Here is a 20,086-nt window from a genome sequence, read left to right as displayed (position 1 = left end):
ATTATATCGTTTTTAAATAGTAGGCTACTTGAAATAGACCCGCCAGGAACCGCAACGTGGATGTACAGTTAGTTGTCGGCCGCATGGAATGCATGCAAACCTCTGCACAAGATCGGCGAATAGCGATCAGAGAGAAAATGGTCAACAATAAGCCTCAGTTGAGCTGGAAATGTACAGTGTAAGTTGCACTGACTAATGAATAATGACTGAAGCTGTGCAGCTTCTCAAGATAAAAGAGGAGCTACCGTGTGTAAAAATGTGTAAAAACAGATCAGTCTAAGCTACAGAAAGACAGCTTTCTATTTAGCTTGTTTTTAACATTTGGCTAATGCCAAGCTAACATTAGCGGTGCTTGTATAAAACATACAGGTTGACAGACTAAGGACAGAGATGATTGTATTAACCCTTTCTACATGTTTACCTTACATTAGAGCCGCCGAGGCTGATGATAAACAGCCTCGGACCCGTTTAATACCCTGTTTTGGTGCCATCAATAAAAAACATCCATCGCGTTTCTATTTAAACCAGATTTGACACTCGAGACGTAACGTTACCTCGTAGGACCGGCTATCTGGATAGCAGTATCAATAAGCACGGACCTTATTGATTTCCGGGGTTTAAGAAACCAAAGTTTGTCACAACATGGTTAGTATCATCAACGAAGAGGTTGTATTCTAGTGATCACCAACAAGCTGTTAGTGGCCATTTCCATATTTTAAATGTAACACTCCAACCCAAATTCACAACAGTGGCAGTATCTTGCTGACCTGTGTTGACTGAAATTCTTTATCCATATTGGGCTATAGTTTTGTGTTGTGTAAACCATTACAAAATAGGACTATTAGTGGTACCATGCGTGTGAAGGTACTGGTAAAGGATGTTTGGACTCAGCAGCAAGGCCCCAGAAAGGAGCAGGGTGGATTAGAATGAGGTTTGGTGATCAAAATTCAAAACAGGAGCTGGCAACAGGCATGCAGTCAGAAAAGACAAACACATCCAAAAAGGTAGGAATTGTTCATTAGCATTTAGGCAAACAAGAACCCTATGGCTATGGTGGCACAACAAATGATCAGGCAAGAGACTAGTGTTTGAGGGCAGGTATACAGTGTTTACTGAGGAGCTAATGAGGGAATTGGGCAGGTTAAGATCAGATGACTCTACTGCTGGACAGGCAGAACATGACAGGCTCTGATATGATTTGGTTTGAAACAGGCAGGCACGGTGAATGGAAAGAAACGTCTTCTCTGAAATCAGATGACATTGTTCTGCTGAAGAAACCCAAAGATGAGCTCCACTCAGCATGTCTATACATAGTCTTAAAAAATGTATGTTTCCAATTTCTGTACATAATTATGGACACAATCATTAGGGAGCTATTTCAGACAAACTGAAATTCTAATCAACAATAAAACAGCCTATGCAAAAGAGAAACACACCAACTCTACAACCAGCTTGTGTGAATTGTAAACAGATTTTACACTTATGTGTGTATTCCATATAAAATCACGATGGGAAATTGCTAGTGCAATCATACACAAACAACTCATTGAAAAAAACCCTTGCCCTGAGCAAAAAACACAGCAGTTGGTCTCCAATATGTGAATGACAAATGAATATCACTCAGTGGGTCAGATGGTGTAGACACACTCTATGCTCTGTGCTAATCAGGCCAACCTACAGACCTCACATACCATCAGGACATCCTCCAGGGGGAAATTAGTACTTTCCACTTTGCTAAACGAGTATACTTTCCTCCCTGGGTGAGCGCATTGTTTGTTACATGGGCAATTTCTTTATGTAAATTGTACTAAAATGGGTTACATACCAATTAGAAGTCAAACATTTCATTTTATACTGATTCTGAATAGCAAATTAGAGGTTTATGCACATTTTCTCAGGGGCAAGCTACACTAAAGGCAGAATAAGCCCAATATACCATTGTTTATTCACTAGTCAAAGGATAAACTAAGTGCAAGATATCTACGTTGAAAACTTGTGTCAGAGAAGGAACTCAGGTATGATCACTAACTGTTTTTCTGATTTGACAGCTTCTATTATGTTATTATTATAAAAAGCACTAAGGTTCTTATTTTTATATATATATCACCCTCCGTACTATTTGTTTTCACAATGAGTATAGGATTAAGGTTAGCAACACAAAACACATGATGGTAAGGACATCTGGAGCAGCATGTGGTAACTACAAAAGGTTGGTCATCTTTTATTGTGTGTCAGTTCTTAGTGTTTTTTGCTATGGTAGAAATCTGGCAACATTACTCTGATATGTAAGTTCAAAACAACTATAAAAGCTATAAAAAGGCTGAATTGCAACATGATAATGTGGAATTGTTTAATATTTAAATGGTAAAATTCTCAAAAGTTATGAAACCACACACAGATAATCTGCAGACAAAGAGAGATGACAAACAGCAAAAACAACACAATCAAGTACTTTACAAGTATTGTAACCTGCTGTAGATAGGCTAGTGATCCCTGCATGCAGTGTTTATTTCAATCTCCCCATGTAAGTTATTTTCCTTTTTTTCCTGCTGTGGTTCAACTCTTGTGAAAGTTAGAACTGGCTCCAGAGCCTTCAATGAAATGTCTGTTGACAAGTACGATGTGTTTCTTTATAATATAGCTAAAAGCATTACATGTCCTGATGGAAACATTCCTGCAGCTAAACTGTAATACCATCATACTTACAGTAGTGCACTCTTAAAAGGGCTTTCACTTTGAACTACTGACACCATACAGGAGAATGTGGGTTGGAGATTGGAATTGACGTGAACCTGGGTAAGGGTCGACCTTGAAAAGCTCCAGGTCAAGATCAGGGTTGAGAGCTGGTTGAAGGTCTGGCCATGACTTTTGGGTCAAAGTTCAGCCGTTAGTCAATTAGAATGTATGAAGATGTCACAGCTTTTTATAAGCACACTTACTTACCCAACATTTAGGCTGAGATGAGTTTTGATTTCTTTAAATTCATAAGATAATATATTGGATATTGCAATAAACCTCATCAAACTCATGTAAAATATACAGATGAACATGTGCATCCAGCAGCTGTAGATGTCATGCTGTGCTGCAAAATACAGAGAGGTGATATATAGCCTAAACTCACTGATGTAAATGGGGTGAAAAATATGTCCAAAGCCACACAGCCACATATTTTACATCATTTCTTTTATTATCTGGTCAGTCTGATGTTTAGAGATGGCTAGACTGAAAACCAAATTCTTTTTATGCAGGAATCACTTTTATCATGACACTATCTGCATGGCAAGATTCTTTTGTAGTTATTTCATTTCAAGTTTTGGTTCTATGTGTAATTTTATGTTCTATGTCTTTTTGCCTTTCTCTGGGTTTTCTGTTGATTCTTTTTGACTTTCTCTTGGAGGGTGGCCATAGCTGATCATACTTACTTTTCTTCTTCTGTTTAGTCAACAAAAAAGAAAGTAAAAAATGTATCAATTTCTGCACAGCAAAGGACTTTTCTTGAAAAGAGCTTCTAGACGATGTTCAGAGCAAGAAAAGAAGGTTTCTTGGTCTGCCTATAGGGTAAATCCGTCTTGAATTGTAACTCTAAGAGGAAAGCAGGCATTATTTGTGAGAAAATGCACCTAAACATTACTTAAATGATAAAAGAAACAGTCCTGGGAGTTAAACACCCCCTTCTGTCTTTAGTCTTTAGCCCCTTTAATACAGCTTGTTGAAGGCCGTAATTCTGCCTCGCCAATCTGTATAAAACATACAAACACGGAATGGGGGGCATTGTTGTTCAGCCATTAAGCTGGCAGCGGAGGTGTAACAGAGCTGAATCAACCTCTGTGTAAAATGGGGGAACCGACGAGACAGTCTATGGAGAGAACAGACTAGACGCCGACGTTGTTGTGTTACACGTCACACCTTGTTTGGTCATTGTAAAAAAGCAAAGCTAGCGTAACGACCGGTCTTCTTTGTGGCACTATTGCAGGATCTCTGTTTAGAAAGGGCTTCTGAGAGAAGGAGGAAGTAGTATAAAGAGTCGTGAGGTGGCAAAACAAACAGCTTGTCAGTAGTGGTCCGCTTATCAGGCTGCTACATGGCTGTGTATCACCCACTCGCTGTGTATTGGGCCAGGGAAATGTGGCTCAGTGATCAACCAACCCACTCCATTGATTAACAGCGTTTTCTCATTCCTGGCCAAGAAATTGGCTTCCCCTAACATGTGTCGTTTGTTTGAGGAGAAACGAGGACCAGTGCCATGTGTTTGTGTGCTTACGCTACGTTCGCTCCGAGGAGAGGGTACACTTCCAGCTGAGCCACTCTGCATTTAAAGCTAGCAGCCAAATGCTTCTCATATGGAGAGGGGCTCTAAAAAAACCTTCTCAGTATGAACACAAGTATCTCAGTGTTTGCCTGCTGGGCCTGATCTTCCTATTGGCTCAATATTTTGGCCCCTGTTGTACTCTAAAGTAAACCATTTTGTACTACCCCCCCCACCCCCCACCCCTCTCTTCACACACACACACACACACACACACACACACACACACACACACACACACACACACACACACACAGGCACATACAGTACACTTCCTTTGGATCCCAGTGGGTGTGTGGGCTATTCAAACGTCCTGACTCAGAGATTTAAAATGTCATTTAAAACCCATTCACTGCTGTTAAGGCTTGTTTTATTTTTCCAGCGTGCGACTACAAGGTCAGTTTGCACCAACAGCTGATGAGCGATCAATAGGAGATTTGAATTTTAAAGAGCTGTGGCCCCGGGGACGGTCAGTCGCCGGTGCATGGTGTTACCACAGGGGGGGCTAAGCCCAGGGGCTCAACGGAGACCTATATCCTTCCTCAGACCCTCCACCCCCACCTTCCACCCCACCTCCCCAAGCTTGGTTAACTCTCAAGACCATGATTAATTCATGGTGGATTACAGTCTGGAGGCAGGGGAGAAAACTGGGATTGCATACGGCCCTAACTGCACACGCAGGGCTTGGGAGATAAAGGTTCCCTCGGATTCATGCCACAATCCCACCGCCCGGCTCGCTTCCCTACAAGTATAAATACATTTTTCATCCTTATTGCAAAAGATCACGCCTCAGTGTTTGGGTTTCTTGATTATTATTATGACTATGTTTTTGCTGAAATAAGTTAGGAGAAGACCCTCCCCGCCATCAGACCGCACCGCGAGAACAGTAAGCTGTGGGGAATAATAACCGGAGGAGTGAGCTAATAAAAGCAATAAAATGCATAACAAGCAGAAGAGCCACTGTCACGGCAATTTCATCATTGTCCTTCACAGTTGCACAGCTAACTGCTTCTGATTAGTCAACGACCTCAAGTAACTGAACGGAAGAATCTGAGGCCAGAGCCAAAGTGGTTGGGGAAAGAAGTGGCATCAGCATAAGTTGTGAATTCGCTCCCCCTTGTGTTGGCTGCAGCAAGCCAGTCCACTAAATGCCTCCACGGCTGGAAGAAAAGTGATATCAGCAGAAAAGTTTCTGTTGTTCAAACCTCTGTTCTTTTGTCTATGAATTGTTTTTCAAGCCATCAGGATCTGGCGCAATGCTGCGGCATGCAGGAAAAAGAGAAACCCCTTTGTTGACAGTTCAAGATTAGCATCACACAACTCTAAACATAAAACTGCAATGCATGAGTCGCGTTTCACAAATGAGCATGTTTCTACAACTCTGCTAAAAGCGAAAACGTTCTCATTCGTGTGTCTTTTCATTACTTTCCTCCAACTGCCGTTTCAATTTCACTCAATGTTTCTGAATAACATTAATCAGAATTAACAAATGTTTACCTGTCACCATGTCTGCAAAGGTCAATTATTTCACACTCCAAGTGAATGGAAAATTTGACATGCAGACAAAAAGCCTTCATTAAGAAATGAGTGACACTGGCCTGATAAGTACCTTGCAGAGAGCCTTGTGATGTACAGCTGCACTGACACAGTGATACATAATACACTGTAATGTAAGGGTATACTGTAAGATAGCTGCGCCAAAGAAAATAGGTTAAAAATTCATAAGTATATTTTCTAGTTTTATTAGAAAGACATTTTTCTCAACATGTTGTATTTATACAGTGAATGGTCTAATATGCACTGGAGGTCACATAAGCTTAGGTTTATTGGAACAATAAAAGACATACCATGAGGGCTTGATATTCAAAGAGATGTAGCAGCTACTAGCTGCATATTTGACCATCAATTTTTAATAATTTGGATTTTACTCCTTCAAAGACACAAAAATAAAACCTGTCTAAGTATGTTATATTAACAATTTTATGAATGTATTGTCAGCAGACTAAAAAATTAAGAAGTCAATTACTCCTTTTAACACTTACATTTTGTCTCAACACGTTCTGCAGATGATGGTGCAAAGCACTTAAACATTATTTGTGCTATTTTTTTCAATTTGGCAAATGTCTACTTTACTTATGTTTTTATTCTTTTTTTAACCTTTTATTTTGTAAACAACATCTTGTACAAACTAGCACAGTGAACCACAACCCCAGCAAATGTGTTTTTATCTCCATACAATATAAATGAAATCAATACAAAAGTTTGGTTGGTTGCTTGGAACATTTTTATATGGATTGAGAGGTTCTAAAACGTGGTTTTTCGAGACTTCTGGACTCCTGAATTAAATAGATTACGTAAACAGTTGACTGTTCTAAGTCCCATTTAGAACCCCAGTAGAAGATTTTTAGAAGGTAGACTTCATTTCAACATTTCAAGTTCACTTCCATTTTAAATAAAGGGTTTGCAATCCGTAGAGGGTTTTTACTGTTTGCCTTTTGAAGGCGGCCTTCTTCAGATTTGGTGGAAATTCTGAAACCAAGAAAAGAAGAGGAAAAAAAAGGAAACAAATAGTCCAGACGGAGGAAAAATTGCTTCCTCTTTCCTTCGGAAACATAGTGTCAAAAAGGTTAAGTGTCAATATGGCAGAGCCTTGAGAGGCAAAGAGGTCTGAGGAGCTTCTGAATAAATACAAGGGACAAGTCTAGTGCCTCGAACATAGTCTGAACGCCGCTCAGCCTTCCTACAGTGCCAGGTCAGCACACAACCAACCCTCGGCCCCTTTATTCTCTCTCTGTAAAGCTATTGAAGTCTTTGACAGTAGCTAATGATGTTTTTGTGTTCGGGACATACTATAGGAGATTTCGAATGGGTTGTTTTTTACCCCACCGGTGAATGTTAGGGGGCTTGGTCGCTATGCTGGGCCACTGATAGGAGTCAGGAGGGGTGGCAGGGTGTCCCAGAGGCCCAAAGAAGGGGGGGGGGGGGATGCGGGGCAGTTCAGCAGTCTCGCCCAGTTTTTTTTTTTTTCTTGTAAGTCCAGTTTTGCTTGGCGTGGGGGTGGGGGCACTGGAAACACCCAAATACAATACTGAAGACAATGTTTTAGAGCATAATGTTGTATGCCACAGAGGCTTTCCCCACAAAGAAGATCAACAAATCAAATGGGAAAATAAATAAATAAATATGAAAACACCCCAAAAAATTGTGATTCAATGGTATTGCCCTAACCCTGTCAATATCCATGTCCCTGTTCCCCAACACTTTAAACCTCGCCACCCTCCGTTACCGAATCTCATGCCAATAGAGTCCGCTCTCCCAAAAAGCTACCACACAGTGCCCTCGTTCATTTCCGAGGGCGGGTGGGACAGGTGGTTGTTGTATCCGCTGCCATTCAGCGACAGTGAGGTAAAGGGTGGACTAGGGCCGAACACCTCGGAAGAGATGCTGTGTAGTGGCCCTGGGATGCCGGGCTCCGGGCTGGGAGAGTCCCCTGGGTGGTGGGACATGATATCGGAGAAGCGCTGCACCTCACTCGAGGGGTGGTGGCCCGGTAAGGGGTGGTCCATACCTCCGAGGGGGGTGCCCGTGGGGCCTGAGGAGGGCACGAAGGGGAGATCGACTGGGGTCTGGGCCTGTGATGACGGAGGCCCCTGAGGGAAGAAGTCATAGTTCCCTCCCGAGCCGTAGTACTCGCTTTGATAATCTGCAGATCCAAAAGAAGAAAAAAAAGCAACATTAACTCTGAGAACAATGAGTGTGCAGAAATAATTCCAGAGACATTGAGGAATTCATTGAATATACATGGCTTGATTTGTGTTAGAGAGGGAGAGAGACCCTCGCTGTACTACATTAGTCACAGAGCACGTTACACTTAAATCAAAACTGCAATTGGGTGGGGAGAACAACGTGGCCACAAATTTAATTAAAATGGGGGCCATTTCATCAGCGATTCTACCTACTGAGACCGATTCTTTTCAATTCAGCAGAATATTATTATACTTTTTGCTTCAGCAGAAAGTATGAAGGCCCGAGCAGAAAAGAAATTCTCTGAAAATGATCAGATATCTCAAAGCATTTGAAGGAAGAGTACGGTATAAAATCACTGAGATGTAAACTAATGTCACTTAAACTTAACTCACTGCTCACTGATTTCCAAAAGCCTGTTGATGAGGTGACCCAAACTGAATAATATATCATGTTTGAATATGTTTTTTTTAAATATTTTGCTGAGTATCTAAACTTACCAAAATATTAAGCAAGAGCAGACAGCAACTGCATTGTTTGTAGTTATATGTCACTTTAATTTTCACTTGTGCTTTTTGTGAAAAGAGCTCAGAAAACAGAAAGTGCACAGGCCTAACATGGTATACAAAGACCTGAATAAAAATACTTTATTTATACAACATCTTAGCTAACTAGATATAGATTAAACAGAAGAGTCTGGAAGCATTGTTCCATAACAGCAGAAGATGACAGAAAGATAGAAAACAAATGACAAACTAAGAATAGCAAATTCACTTGGATAAAAAAGAATGTTTCATAAGAAAAAAACTATTCTGAAAAATAATGATAACTGTTCTTTGACAAAATGAGCTAAATTGTTTGCATACCTCCATAGTAGGAGAAAGGCCCGTTGGGGATCAGCTCCCCGGGCTCCAGCCGGTCCACCAGCGTCCTCATCCGCCTCGGGCTCCGGAAGAACGCGTGCCTCCGGGCGCCCAGCGCGCTCAGCTGCTTCATGCGCCTCTCTTTGGAACGTCGGTTCTGGAACCAGACCTGGACACACACGCGCGCACATAGACTACGGTTACCTCCTGTCTCTCAGCAAACATGCAATAGACTGCGGACGCCATTTTGATTGCACGTCAATATTCTGTGTGGAAGGTGGGAGGGGAGTGAGAAGTGCAGGTGGTGGAGCTGGGGGCTGCTTTGGTCTGAATTTTTGGCAGCAGCAATGACGTGTTGGAAAAAATATGTAGGCTAAACAAGCAAACATTAAAATGGTAGGTTGGGGATTTTTTTAATGTGCTAATAGAACTCACTGTAAATTCTCCAACATACAAAAATAACTTGTAATTAGGCCTAAGTGTCATATTTACCTTGGCACCTGCACCGCGCTGGCTTCTTATTAGAGTAAATAAATATGTGTGTTTTGCGGTGTGCCTGATGAGCTGGTGTTAAATCCGCAAGGCTCTGCGGTGGAGAGGACTGCGCCCAATTATCATTACGGGAGCGAGAGTCACATCTAACCTCCCTAATGATCTTTTAACCCCCCATTTACTCCGACTGAAGGCTGCAGCAGCGGGGGCTTAAAATCTCCAATTAATACTTAATAGGAGGGTTGTTACCGATATATTACCGGGCTCTTGGAGGTTATCATTTCCTAATCTATAGGCTGGCTTCCTTTAATTACGCTCTTCCCTTTCCCCCTCGTGCTCATACATATTAGATACCCCTACTTCGCCACTTTCACTTTATCGTCATTAATCTGCTATGCCAGACCTTTGTACCGTGGATCTGCCCTACAGACCTTTCCAGATTATTTAAAAAAAATAAAATAAAAAATCACATTTGTGGAAACCTGTTAGTAAAATTTAAATTTAGAAACACCTCAGAGATATCCAAGTCTGGTTGTTCTGGGAGTAAGTTATTATTCCTGATGTGAAATATTTAGCTCATGAAATTCCCTATCAATATTTTATTATTTTATTATCAAATCGATAATAATAATAATAATAATAATAATAATAATAATAATAATAATAATAACAACAACAACAACATGGTGTCGGATTTCTGCTCTTTGTTTAACTTAAAGCGGCCCTGCTGTAATTCAGAGTTGAGAAGAGACAATCTGAAGACCCTTCAAACAGATTTCTGTCTTTTCACTTGGCTGGAAATGCTCACAGCATGGCTAAACGTGGTCGCAAAACGTGATGGCAGAGCTGTGCCAGGACTCCCAGCGCCCAGCGCTCCGAGCAGCCCGGCGCCAGTTGGCGACTTTGCCCCGGCGTGCGCGCCAAGAATCAAAAAATACCCATATAAATTACCCATTTCCAAATCAACCTAGTCCGTCGGCCAATCTCTGGCTTAATGAATTCAATGTGACCGCGCAGTTTGAAGGGTGAGGCCTCCTTTAAAGAGGGGTGAAGAAGGGGTGATGTGAGGTGGGGGGAGGGGGGGGGGTGATGCTGGGGAAGGTGGAGCCTCTCTGATGTGATGAGGCCTGCATGGTCATGGCAGTCTGGCAGCCTGGCAGGGACAGTTTTCCATAAAATATAAGCTGTTACATCACACATTTTAATGGGTGCGTAACACCATAAAACAGGAAAGGCGCAAGCTCCTCAACCTGTGGGTGTCGCCGGAATATTATTTCCATAAGATTTCAGACTTCTCAGACAGAGCCAGAAGAACCCCGTTTTGATGATTTACTATTGAACCGTATAGAAATGACTGGGGATGGTGAAACCTATAATTACAATAGAGCTTTTTATTCGGGGCCACGTGGACCCGGACTGAGAAACGCCCGTTTTCTAAAAAAAATATATAGGCTAGCTATTACACATCTCTTTATGTATGTATGGTGGGTAATGAATGAACTCAGGATCTTTGGGAGTTATCAGAACCCAGCTTGGATGTTAACCGTAGATGTTCCGTTACCTGGATGACCCGCATGTTGAGGCCGGTCTCCTGGGCCAGCTGCTCCCTGATGTGTCTGGTGGGTTTGGGGGTCGCAGCGAACGCCGCCTTCAGCGTCTCCAGCTGCTTGGCCTTGATGGTGGTCCGGGGTCCGCGCCGCTTCCCTCCGAGGTTCTGGTCGTCGTTCTCGTTATTGACTGTTTCTTTGTCGGACAGGGCGGCTATCTCCGTGTCCTTTAGGACCACGTCGTCTTGTAGCTGGTCTTGAGAGTCCGGCGATAAACTGGGGTCGCTGCATGCCGTTACTGCAGGAATTACACAGGAACATCAGGATAACCAGAGCCAAACAATGGAAGTACTGCAGTGAGAAACTGAAGTGGGGAAGAACAAAATCCACCCTATTCCCCAAAACTACATTTATCACTGAGGACTGTCAGCAGTGATGTGATGGGCAAGCTGTGACCTCCCCTCGGTGATGCAAACTACCACCAACATTAATTAAAAAAAAAAAGGCTGAACGGTGTGTGCTGAACGATTTTTTGTGTGGAAGGTTCGGCTGTGTTTTTGCGCCTTTAAACGGCATTCATCAATTTGATGCTGCGCTGCTTTATGTGTTCCACCATTCAGAGCCATGTAAACACATAAAGACGAGAACGTTTTGGCCAAATAAAAAGCAGATGATGTGTTTTTCTCGTCTGCTTGAATATTAATTAAAAATCACAAACAAACGTAATAAAATCCCACATGACAGATTATGGACCAAATCTATTCTGCATATTTACATTACAGGCCCGAATACAGATCCCAGTATTAACTGCTAAATAAGAAAATAAAAGGCTTGAACTGAAAATGTTTCACGTGTGTGAACAGAAAAATGAATCGAGGATGGACCGTTTTTCTCTTGTTGTTGGTTAAATTCTACTGTCTGAATGCCATCTAAGTCCTGGTCATGGAAATGATGAAGCCACTGCGGGGCTGAACACTTCACATCCATCACAATTTATCCCGCCTTGCACTCACACAAACACACTCACACACACCTGAGAGGAGGTTGGTGTCTTTCACACTGGTGTTGTTTAGGTAATCGTCTTTGCAAACGAATTTATTCTCGTCTATGATGTAGAGCTCCTCGCCGGTGGAGAGCTGCTTATTGCACATCATGCAGGTGAAGCAGTTAAGGTGAAACACTTTGCTCCGGGCCCTCCGGACCAAGTCGTTCGGAGAGATGCCCTGCGAACAACCGCCACACTTCGTGCCGAACCGCCTGCAGGAGGAAAAGGAGAAGAGATTATTCTCACAGAGATTTTACAGAAAACATTTCTGAAGCGTTTAAATAATAATAATGTCAACGTTCAGCAAGGTCAGAGATCGGGAGGACGGGACGAGCCTCATTTCGCAGAATATAGACGAACATTTTAAAAATGAGAAGACTCAGTAGCCTAAAAAATGAAGAAGGTATAATAAAGTCCTCACACCCATTTGAAAACAAACGGAATTTAGTAAAGTAAACCATTATTAAATTTACTCTTTTACATGAAAAAATAATTCCAGATAGGCAACTCATAAAATAGAGAAAAGAGAACAGCTTTTTATGTAGACTTTCACTTAATAAAAGAGCTTTTTGGACTTTGTGCTCCCAAATAAGAAGAATATGAATGCTCAATCTGACATGTTGGGTATAATAATAATAATAATAATAATAATAATAATAATAATAATAATAATAATAATAATAATAATAATAATAATAATAATTATAATGCTACATCAAAATGCATTTTTTTGTGTGTGCAGTTAAAATATGTTGGGAAACTTAGGCTCTATAAATACTTTTAATTGTTATAAAAATGTTTTGATGTTGTGCATCAGTTCTAATTTTTTTTTTTTAAAACAATGCCATGATTTCGTCCCGCCAGAAGACACTGCACAACTATGTACTGGCCTGCTATAGTGACTAGCTTTTGTTCTATCAATCTTTTTACTTTTTTTACCTCTACATTTTCAAGTTTGTTCCCTAAAAGACAATATAATATGTTCTAAACGGTGAAATCCAGTAAATAAACTGGTCCTGTACACTAACACAGCAGGCTGCTTTGGAATAAGACATTATAGCCCTACCATTGACTTCACCTTAAACAATGTGTATTGAGTGGTGCGCACGGCTTGTTGACTGCACGTCTGTGATTGCATTGTCTGCGGACTTGATCTTTTCAACTAGTTTACTATTCAAATCCACTTATCACGTCCTCCTCAGTCGGACTGAGCAAACACATTGGGGCAGCGGCTGCTCTGGCCGGGGTTTGATCCTGAGCGCTCCCCGGCCGCCTGCACGCTGTAAAAAAACACACCCCAAGTGTGATTTCCTCGATTTCCTAACAAACCGCCCCCCTCTCCCCGCTGAGAGCGAGTGCACACGCGTTTAATGTTTCTGCCCCTCTTTTGTTGTTGTTTTGCATAAGAATCCAAATTAACAAGCTTTTAATTACTCGCTTCTAATCAAAGCTTCATTCACGCCTGCAGGCACGGACAGGTCGGTTTGCTCATTTATTTAGAGAAAAAGAGAATCTGCATCACTGTAAATCATTGACATCCTGTATGTGCATTCAATAGATGTGCTAAGTTCTCTTTTTAATAATTCTAAAAACATAATGTATTTTTTATGTAACTATTTAGGGGGCAGTCTGAGCTTTTAAGAATTGCAAGGCATGTTTCTAGTAATTGTTAATGAATGGTGCACAGTCAGTTTAAAAGTTGTAAATAATATAGAAGATGCAAGATTTTTCAGGCAAATGTTATGTTTGGCCTAAAGTACAAGTGTTTTCCATCTGTGAGGCACCATCTTTGCTGTATTTTTAAGCTCCAATTTAAATTTCTTTAGGCTGTATCATCTCTGTTTACCTGCTGCTATAGTCCAATAATAATAATAATAATAATAATAATAATAATAACAATAATAATAAATTGTGACTTTTTTCTGTCACCTTTCCCGACCTTACCTAAAGAAATCATTTTTGCAGTACAGTCTCCCCTCTCGAGAAAAACATTTCTCTGTCAAATTGCATTTGCACTCGCAGCACTGCACGCACTTGACGTGCCAGGCTCTGTCCAGCACGTTGAGCAGAAAGCGGTCCAGAATAGGCCTCTCGCAGCCGGCGCAGTGGACCATGGCTTTGGCTGGGCTACAACCCCACAAGTGAAGAACACACACAAACAAAATCAACAGCACAGTCCGAGCATTGACCGACTATCTGCTTTCTCCCTCCCTGATTCGCCTGGAGCTCCCGGGTGAATGTGCGCGGAGAAGCCAGTCGATCAGGTGTCACCACAGATTTCTCCCTGCATGCGTAAAGGGCTCAGCGTCCAAAAAAAAAAAACACACACAGGAAAGGATGGCGACCGCGTCCTCTCCCTCAGGTGAAAAAGCCAAAATGAAAACATAAAAATCAGTCCTTTATTGGATCCGGGGGCAAAACACGCAATTCAACCAAAATGTAGATTTCAACACAGGAAGCTGCAGATCGGCTCAGGCGAGAAGACTGGACCCAGTCTGGTTGTCCCGGCGCTCTTGGAAGTGACGCATCGGCTGAAAGGAGCGTCGAGTGCCAGTCAATGCTGGAAGAGGCGTCTAATAAAATGCTTTTAGGGCAGAGCTGTCACACAACAAGACACGCGCGCCTATAAATAATTCAGTGTACTTTGACATGGCAGCGTATCCACTGTTCAAAACCCTGCGAGAAACAAAATCACACACCCAAAAGATTTCAAAAAGAGTGTCCGATGATCCTGGACGTTCAGCTTGTGGTGGCGGGGGATGCTGGGATGCGCAGGCGGCTCCGGTAGTAGTCAGTGTAAATGCTGGGATGCCCTCAGTCTCCAGTACCGTGTGTATGCTGGGATGCCCTCAGTCTCCAGTACACTGTCTTGCTCCTAAAGCTCCAGCACAGCCTTATTCCCAGCCTCCTGACGTCAGGCCGCGGCCGGACCAATCAGCGCGGTGCCATGCCAGCAACCATCAAGCCGCCCCATCATAACCCAGCGAGGGCTCTGCCTGCTATTTATGCCACACACTCAAGCAATTGTCAAGAATTTCCCTGCAAACTGTCATATGTTAGTGAATGTGTTTGGAGGAAGCAGCCGCGGCGGCGGAGGGCGAGCAGCGCGGAGGGAGAGACGCCACTTCTCAGCTGCTGAGCAAATTGTCTTCTGGGCATGAGGGGGGCATGAAGGAGGAATCTGAGCAGGTAGATATAGCTGCGTCTTCAGGATATAGAAGCTGGAGGCGCATATTGCATGGCGTGCTCTCTGTTTATTCATGCAGGCTAGTCACCGTGCGCCAGAAAACTAAGCACACGTTGGGCATGTTTGTTTTGTTATTTGATAATATCTGGAGGCTTTAATCATCACTAAATCTAAGCTGTACGTTAAAACCTAAAAGCTTACCTGCCTGCTTTGCACTTGAACGCATCGCTCCAGCTAAATGTTTGATTCAACTTATTTGGGCGATGACTGAATTGGTGTTCCCCTCTTTTTTCCCCAGTGTTGTGCCGTATTACAGAATGCCATGTGCTGATTTAGTTTATCAACGTTGCCTTGCACATCAGCAGTGACACACTTTAGCTGGTTTGTGTTTGGTGTGATAGAGAGGAAGCGTGGAAGTGAAAGACAGAAAGGCTCTAAAGTTGACAGCTCTTGCAGCTCAGCCCGTCAGGAGCTCTCGGCCCAGACACCTCGGACGATTCATTAGGGAGGTCCAATCCACTTCAAGTCCACCTTAAGTAAATAACACCATGAGCCTAACAGCCTGCTGGATTATTAGCCATTTCCCATCAAAGGGCTCAGTCAAGTCTTTTGTGTTGATGATTTACAGGCCTGCGGTCTTTAACACTTCTAAGATTTTCTTTTCTTTTTACTCAGTGAAAACAGAGATAGTCTAGTCTGGAGGAAAAACAGTTGAACATCGTTTCGTTTTGCTATTTAACCAAGATTTGCATTTGCCAGGAAATTTTGAGCAATTGATTTTTGATACAGCTATTGGAACAATGAATAGTTTAATAAATGCAATTACGGTAAGACCGTGTTGTATTTGTCTTCGTGGTGAAAAAGAAACAGAATGGCGAGTTTATCTCCTCGCCTTAAAATAGAATTAAGCTCAATAGCTGCGCACTTAAAGCAGAGAAAGCGACCCAGGGACACCCATTTATTCTCTACCAATCACCCGCCAGCACCCTCTTGCATATGGGCTGCTTCTCATGCAAAACGCCTGCCCGTCCCCGTCCAGCTGCCTCCCGGCGTCTGGGGAGCGCCCCTTCAACAGGACATGTGTTAGTGGCTTGAAGAAAGGAGAGATAAGGCTTAAAAACACAGACTCCATCTCTTTTTAGTTTTTCGCTTTTCAACCCGGCACTATCCTCTCTCTCAGCTCCAGTCTCCTTCTTGTCTTTTTCCTTCCTTTCCCCTACTTTTCTGTTTTTTCTGTCTTTTTGTGGACGGTGCGTCTGAGCGCATTCTGCGGAGCGTCTGATTATTTCCATCCGGTTTCCATCAGAGAGACAGGGAGACAGGGGTCACTGAGCTCCATCAAAACTGGGCGGTCCAAAGTTCTGCATAGAAGGACAATCAGCAACGGGAATGTTGCATTTCTGTTGGACTACAAAAGTCAGGGTTTTTTCTGCACTAAAACCTGCAGGAGAATCTGAAAAGAACCCCAGAAACCCTGCAGTCTGGAGGCCTTACGACACAAACTTGTAAATGCAGCATGTAAACAACACAAGTTGTTGTTATTTCCATGTGTAAAAGATTCATTGATAGCCTGTCAGTGGGGATAATCTCTGCCTGATTTAGAATAAACCAGAGAGAGAAAAGGCCAGCTCACAGAGGCAGATTAATCCACAAATAGAAGGAAATATAGGCTATAGGCTTAAACATATCTAAACTCCCCTCCAGGCAAAGACACTATTAAATGCAGAAATGGTTTTAACCTCACCACTGTAATCCCTTACTAGCAATAGATTTTATTCTCACTCATATTTTCATTCTGTTGCAGGCACAACTTGTAAATTGGAATTTGTGGTGCAGTCTGCGCTCCAGCTGAAGAAAACAAAACTTATTCTTTTTCTCCTGCTTTAATCTCAGAATTCTTGGGGGTAGATTTGATGGCAGAAGGCCTATTAAAAAATCAAAGTGATAACACCAGCTGAAAATGAAAATGTAAATACCCAAATTAATCTGAAATGTGTCTTTTATTGGCGCCCACTAAGAGGACTTTTATTTTATTTACATCTTATATTTTATGCATTTCTTTTACTCTCTTAAAAGTCTGGTTTTGGACAATACAAGCCATGCTACCACCGTTAAGGAAAGGGATCCTCTTATATCAAGGCCATAGTGTTGTAAAGCAGCCCAGGAGATTTGGGGTTTATGAAGTGCAGACAAGTGAACTGGTACACTGCGAGATAATTAATCTGAGATAATGAATGAGGCTGAGAAGATGCATGCAATCATTAATTCTAATCATGACACGTTTATTTGTCTCCCCTCTCTCCTCCAGGCTCAGTTAAGAGACACAATGACACCACAACAATGTATGAGGGGCACGGCTGGAGAAGGAGAAGACTTTGGAATAAAGACTAAATGCTGAATCGCGCAGGTGATTAGGTGGGTTGGGAAAAGTTGTTTAAAATATGAGAACGAGATACTAAAAGCCATTTCTTCTTCTACTTGTAGTTTCCCGGGCTGTGAAAGTCTAGCTGTGCGACATTACAGCCGGGCCAGTGAGGCCGGGCAGGCTGCCGGGGGACAAACCGTGACTCCAGTAATACAGAGAGAAAGATCACCCCCGACTGGAGCTTTGATCAACTGAGTGTACCGGGGAGGAGGAGGGGTGGCAGTGGAGGGTGGGGTACCGGTCCGCTGCTCTGCTTTGCTTTGCAGTCCCTCTGCAGGATTTCCCCCCCGCTTTTTCAAAGGAATATTGCAAACAGGCGCTGACATTCATGATTCTTAATAAGACGCATTGATCATTCTGGCATACGAATGCGTTTATTTTAGGAATAAACAGCCCAATTTCTGTGAAAGTGGCTCAGTTAATATCATTTCTATATTTTTTCATCGCTATTCCTACTTGGAAAACTTCACCACATGGAATAGTAAAAATATTCGAAGGTGCTGTTGTGGCAAAATGTGAATACTGCTGAAAGAAAAAAAAGACAATTACAAGCTCATGAGAAATAAGACAGAAATAATTTTTACTTTATTTCATTGCACTTATCTTAAGTTGCTGTGCAAACACGCCTGCCATATGAACGCAATAAAATCTACCTGAAATTACAAACAAAGAGGATTCTTTTGAAACGAAAAATGTGCAAAAATGCATATCTTTCTTCTGCCAATAACGAAAGTCAGCATCAGAATGTATCTGTGTGTTTTTTTTCAAGTTACAAAACACTCTGAAAATGCAGTATTTTTACGTAATTCTCCCATCCACAAAAAGGTGTTTCAACGTGTCTTGGCAGCGCAAACTGCTTGAAAAGCGCACACATTTGACGCAAAGTTTACCATCCTTTCCATAAATACGAGTTTGCAGAGGTAGTTGAGGGGGGGTAGAGGGTGGTTGTATTTGTCTGTCCCTGCCCTGCCTAGTCTGTCAATCATTCTTCACCACTTTATCACGCACTCCCAGGACCGAAATCCGACCCTCCCTCCTTCTTCCATCCATCCATCCATCCATCCATCCATCCATGCGCCGCAGACCCATCCCGGTGCGCGCTGCTCACGCAGCAGAAAGGCCCTATAGCTGACAGATTTGGGAAAATTCTGAGTCTGTCACTGAATAACTCATATGACTGGGGAGGCTGTAGGAGCTAAGCACGCAGAGTCCCACAATCGACTGGCTGAGCCGTGTCCTCCCTCCGCACCCCCCCTCCTCCTCCTGTAGATCAGCAGCCAAACATATGCCGATGTGAACTCAACGTGGATTATTGAGCCAACGGCAACTCTAAGCAAACATTTTCCAGACTTTCCAACTCTGGTCCCGGCCTGTGCTGAGAGAAATCCAATGGGATTTATAGATCACCTCCCTACAGCTGTCTCTTCTCAGTCAGTCAACCCCCATTCCACCCACACACACTAGCCCATATTCAGAGGATGTCATGATCCGACCTCCAGAACCACACAGCTACAACCACCACTGTCTTCACTGTATGTGTGATCACATGACTGAGTGAATCTGGGGATTTGGGGTGCAGAACAGTAACCTTGTACGAGACAACGAGGTCACCCAGACACAAGGCCACCACCACCACAGCACCGCAACCACCACCAGAGTCCCGCTCACTCCTCTAGGGGGCGAATTCAGCCCAGGCAAAGAGAGGGCTTAGGCAATGATACTATTATAATTACTATTATATTATTATGTCCCTAATTCCAATTTATTGCTGGCGTTATGGCAGAATAAAGCTTTAGAAGGCAATACGGTGACTGCACATTCCCAGCCAGCTTTATTCCAGTAATACTATATTTAATAATAAAGCTAAAAGTACGATTTATGGAAAAAAAAAAAAAAATTATATATATATATATTCGTAAATTCGCAACAATATGGGCATTTTAAAATCTTTAAATATCGGCAATCTTTATGCAAGTAAGTGAGGAAGTAAAAAGATAATTTAAAAAGACTACAGTATATATCGCCTATATTTCGTGTTTTCTCCAAATTGTAGTGTTTCTATGCCAGTAAAGGCCACATGTGAGCATATTTTAAACCATGACGGGACACTAGAATTCTGGAACCCATTAAAATGATATTCATGCAAATACATAACAGAGGTCTGCAGATGTCATATAGTCTGTTAAATCAATAGTACAAATCACAAAATCTGCATCGTTTCCATCATATCAGGGTGAGAGCACTGACTGACTGAGCCAGGTGGGATTCCTCAACAAAGACCTCCAACATCACTGTGAATGAAAATAAAATAACTACCTTTTCTCATATGAAAATGCTCCAAACAGAGTCACTGAGAAATGAACACATAAAGGCGCTGGGAAGCAGCCTCCAAAGCATTTCCCCTATTTCAGATTAATGGTACTCCGCGTTTATTCTGCAGTCGGGGTGAAAGGGCTAGGATCACTAATGATTATAAT

The 20,086-nt window shown here is 42.4% G+C and overlaps 1 protein-coding gene and 1 long non-coding RNA gene across 2 annotated transcripts; one reads left to right on the top strand and one right to left on the bottom strand.

The window, feature by feature from the left end:
* Positions 1 to 6,045: 6,045 nt before the first annotated feature.
* Positions 6,046 to 14,886, bottom strand: lhx1a (LIM homeobox 1a). Its single transcript, XM_038692326.1, has 5 exons — positions 13,942 to 14,886; positions 11,986 to 12,209; positions 10,967 to 11,250; positions 8,917 to 9,082; positions 6,046 to 8,009 (listed from the first exon to the last, which is right to left on the bottom strand). Exons 1-5 carry the CDS (start codon positions 14,109 to 14,111, stop codon positions 7,630 to 7,632), a joined length of 1,224 nt encoding a protein of 407 aa, XP_038548254.1. The 5' UTR covers positions 14,112 to 14,886; the 3' UTR covers positions 6,046 to 7,629.
* A 108-nt stretch (positions 14,887 to 14,994) lies between these two features.
* Positions 14,995 to 19,261, top strand: LOC119882318. Its single transcript, XR_005440491.1, has 3 exons — positions 14,995 to 15,186; positions 17,493 to 17,591; positions 17,669 to 19,261. It is a non-coding gene; the product is annotated as an uncharacterized LOC119882318 (long non-coding RNA).
* The last annotated feature ends 825 nt before the right edge of the window (positions 19,262 to 20,086 follow it).

Source organism: Micropterus salmoides, unplaced genomic scaffold (assembly GCF_014851395.1).
Source record: "Micropterus salmoides isolate LMB-PRFRI ecotype aquatic unplaced genomic scaffold, ASM1485139v1 Ms_hic_scaffold_3, whole genome shotgun sequence".
Lineage (NCBI taxonomy): Eukaryota > Metazoa > Chordata > Actinopteri > Centrarchiformes > Centrarchidae > Micropterus > Micropterus salmoides.
This window is presented reverse-complemented; position numbering and strand designations above follow the sequence as displayed.

Coding starts and splice junctions, on each gene's coding strand:
- lhx1a (XM_038692326.1), bottom strand. CDS start 14,111: ATGGTCCACTGCGCCGGCTGCGAGAGGCCTATTCTGGACCGCTTTCTG. Junction 12,210..13,941: donor TGCAAAAATGATTTCTTTAG/GTAAGGTCGGGA, acceptor TTCCTCCTGCAG/GCGGTTCGGCACGAAGTGTG. Junction 11,251..11,985: donor AGACACCAACCTCCTCTCAG/GTGTGTGTGAGT, acceptor TAATTCCTGCAG/TAACGGCATGCAGCGACCCC.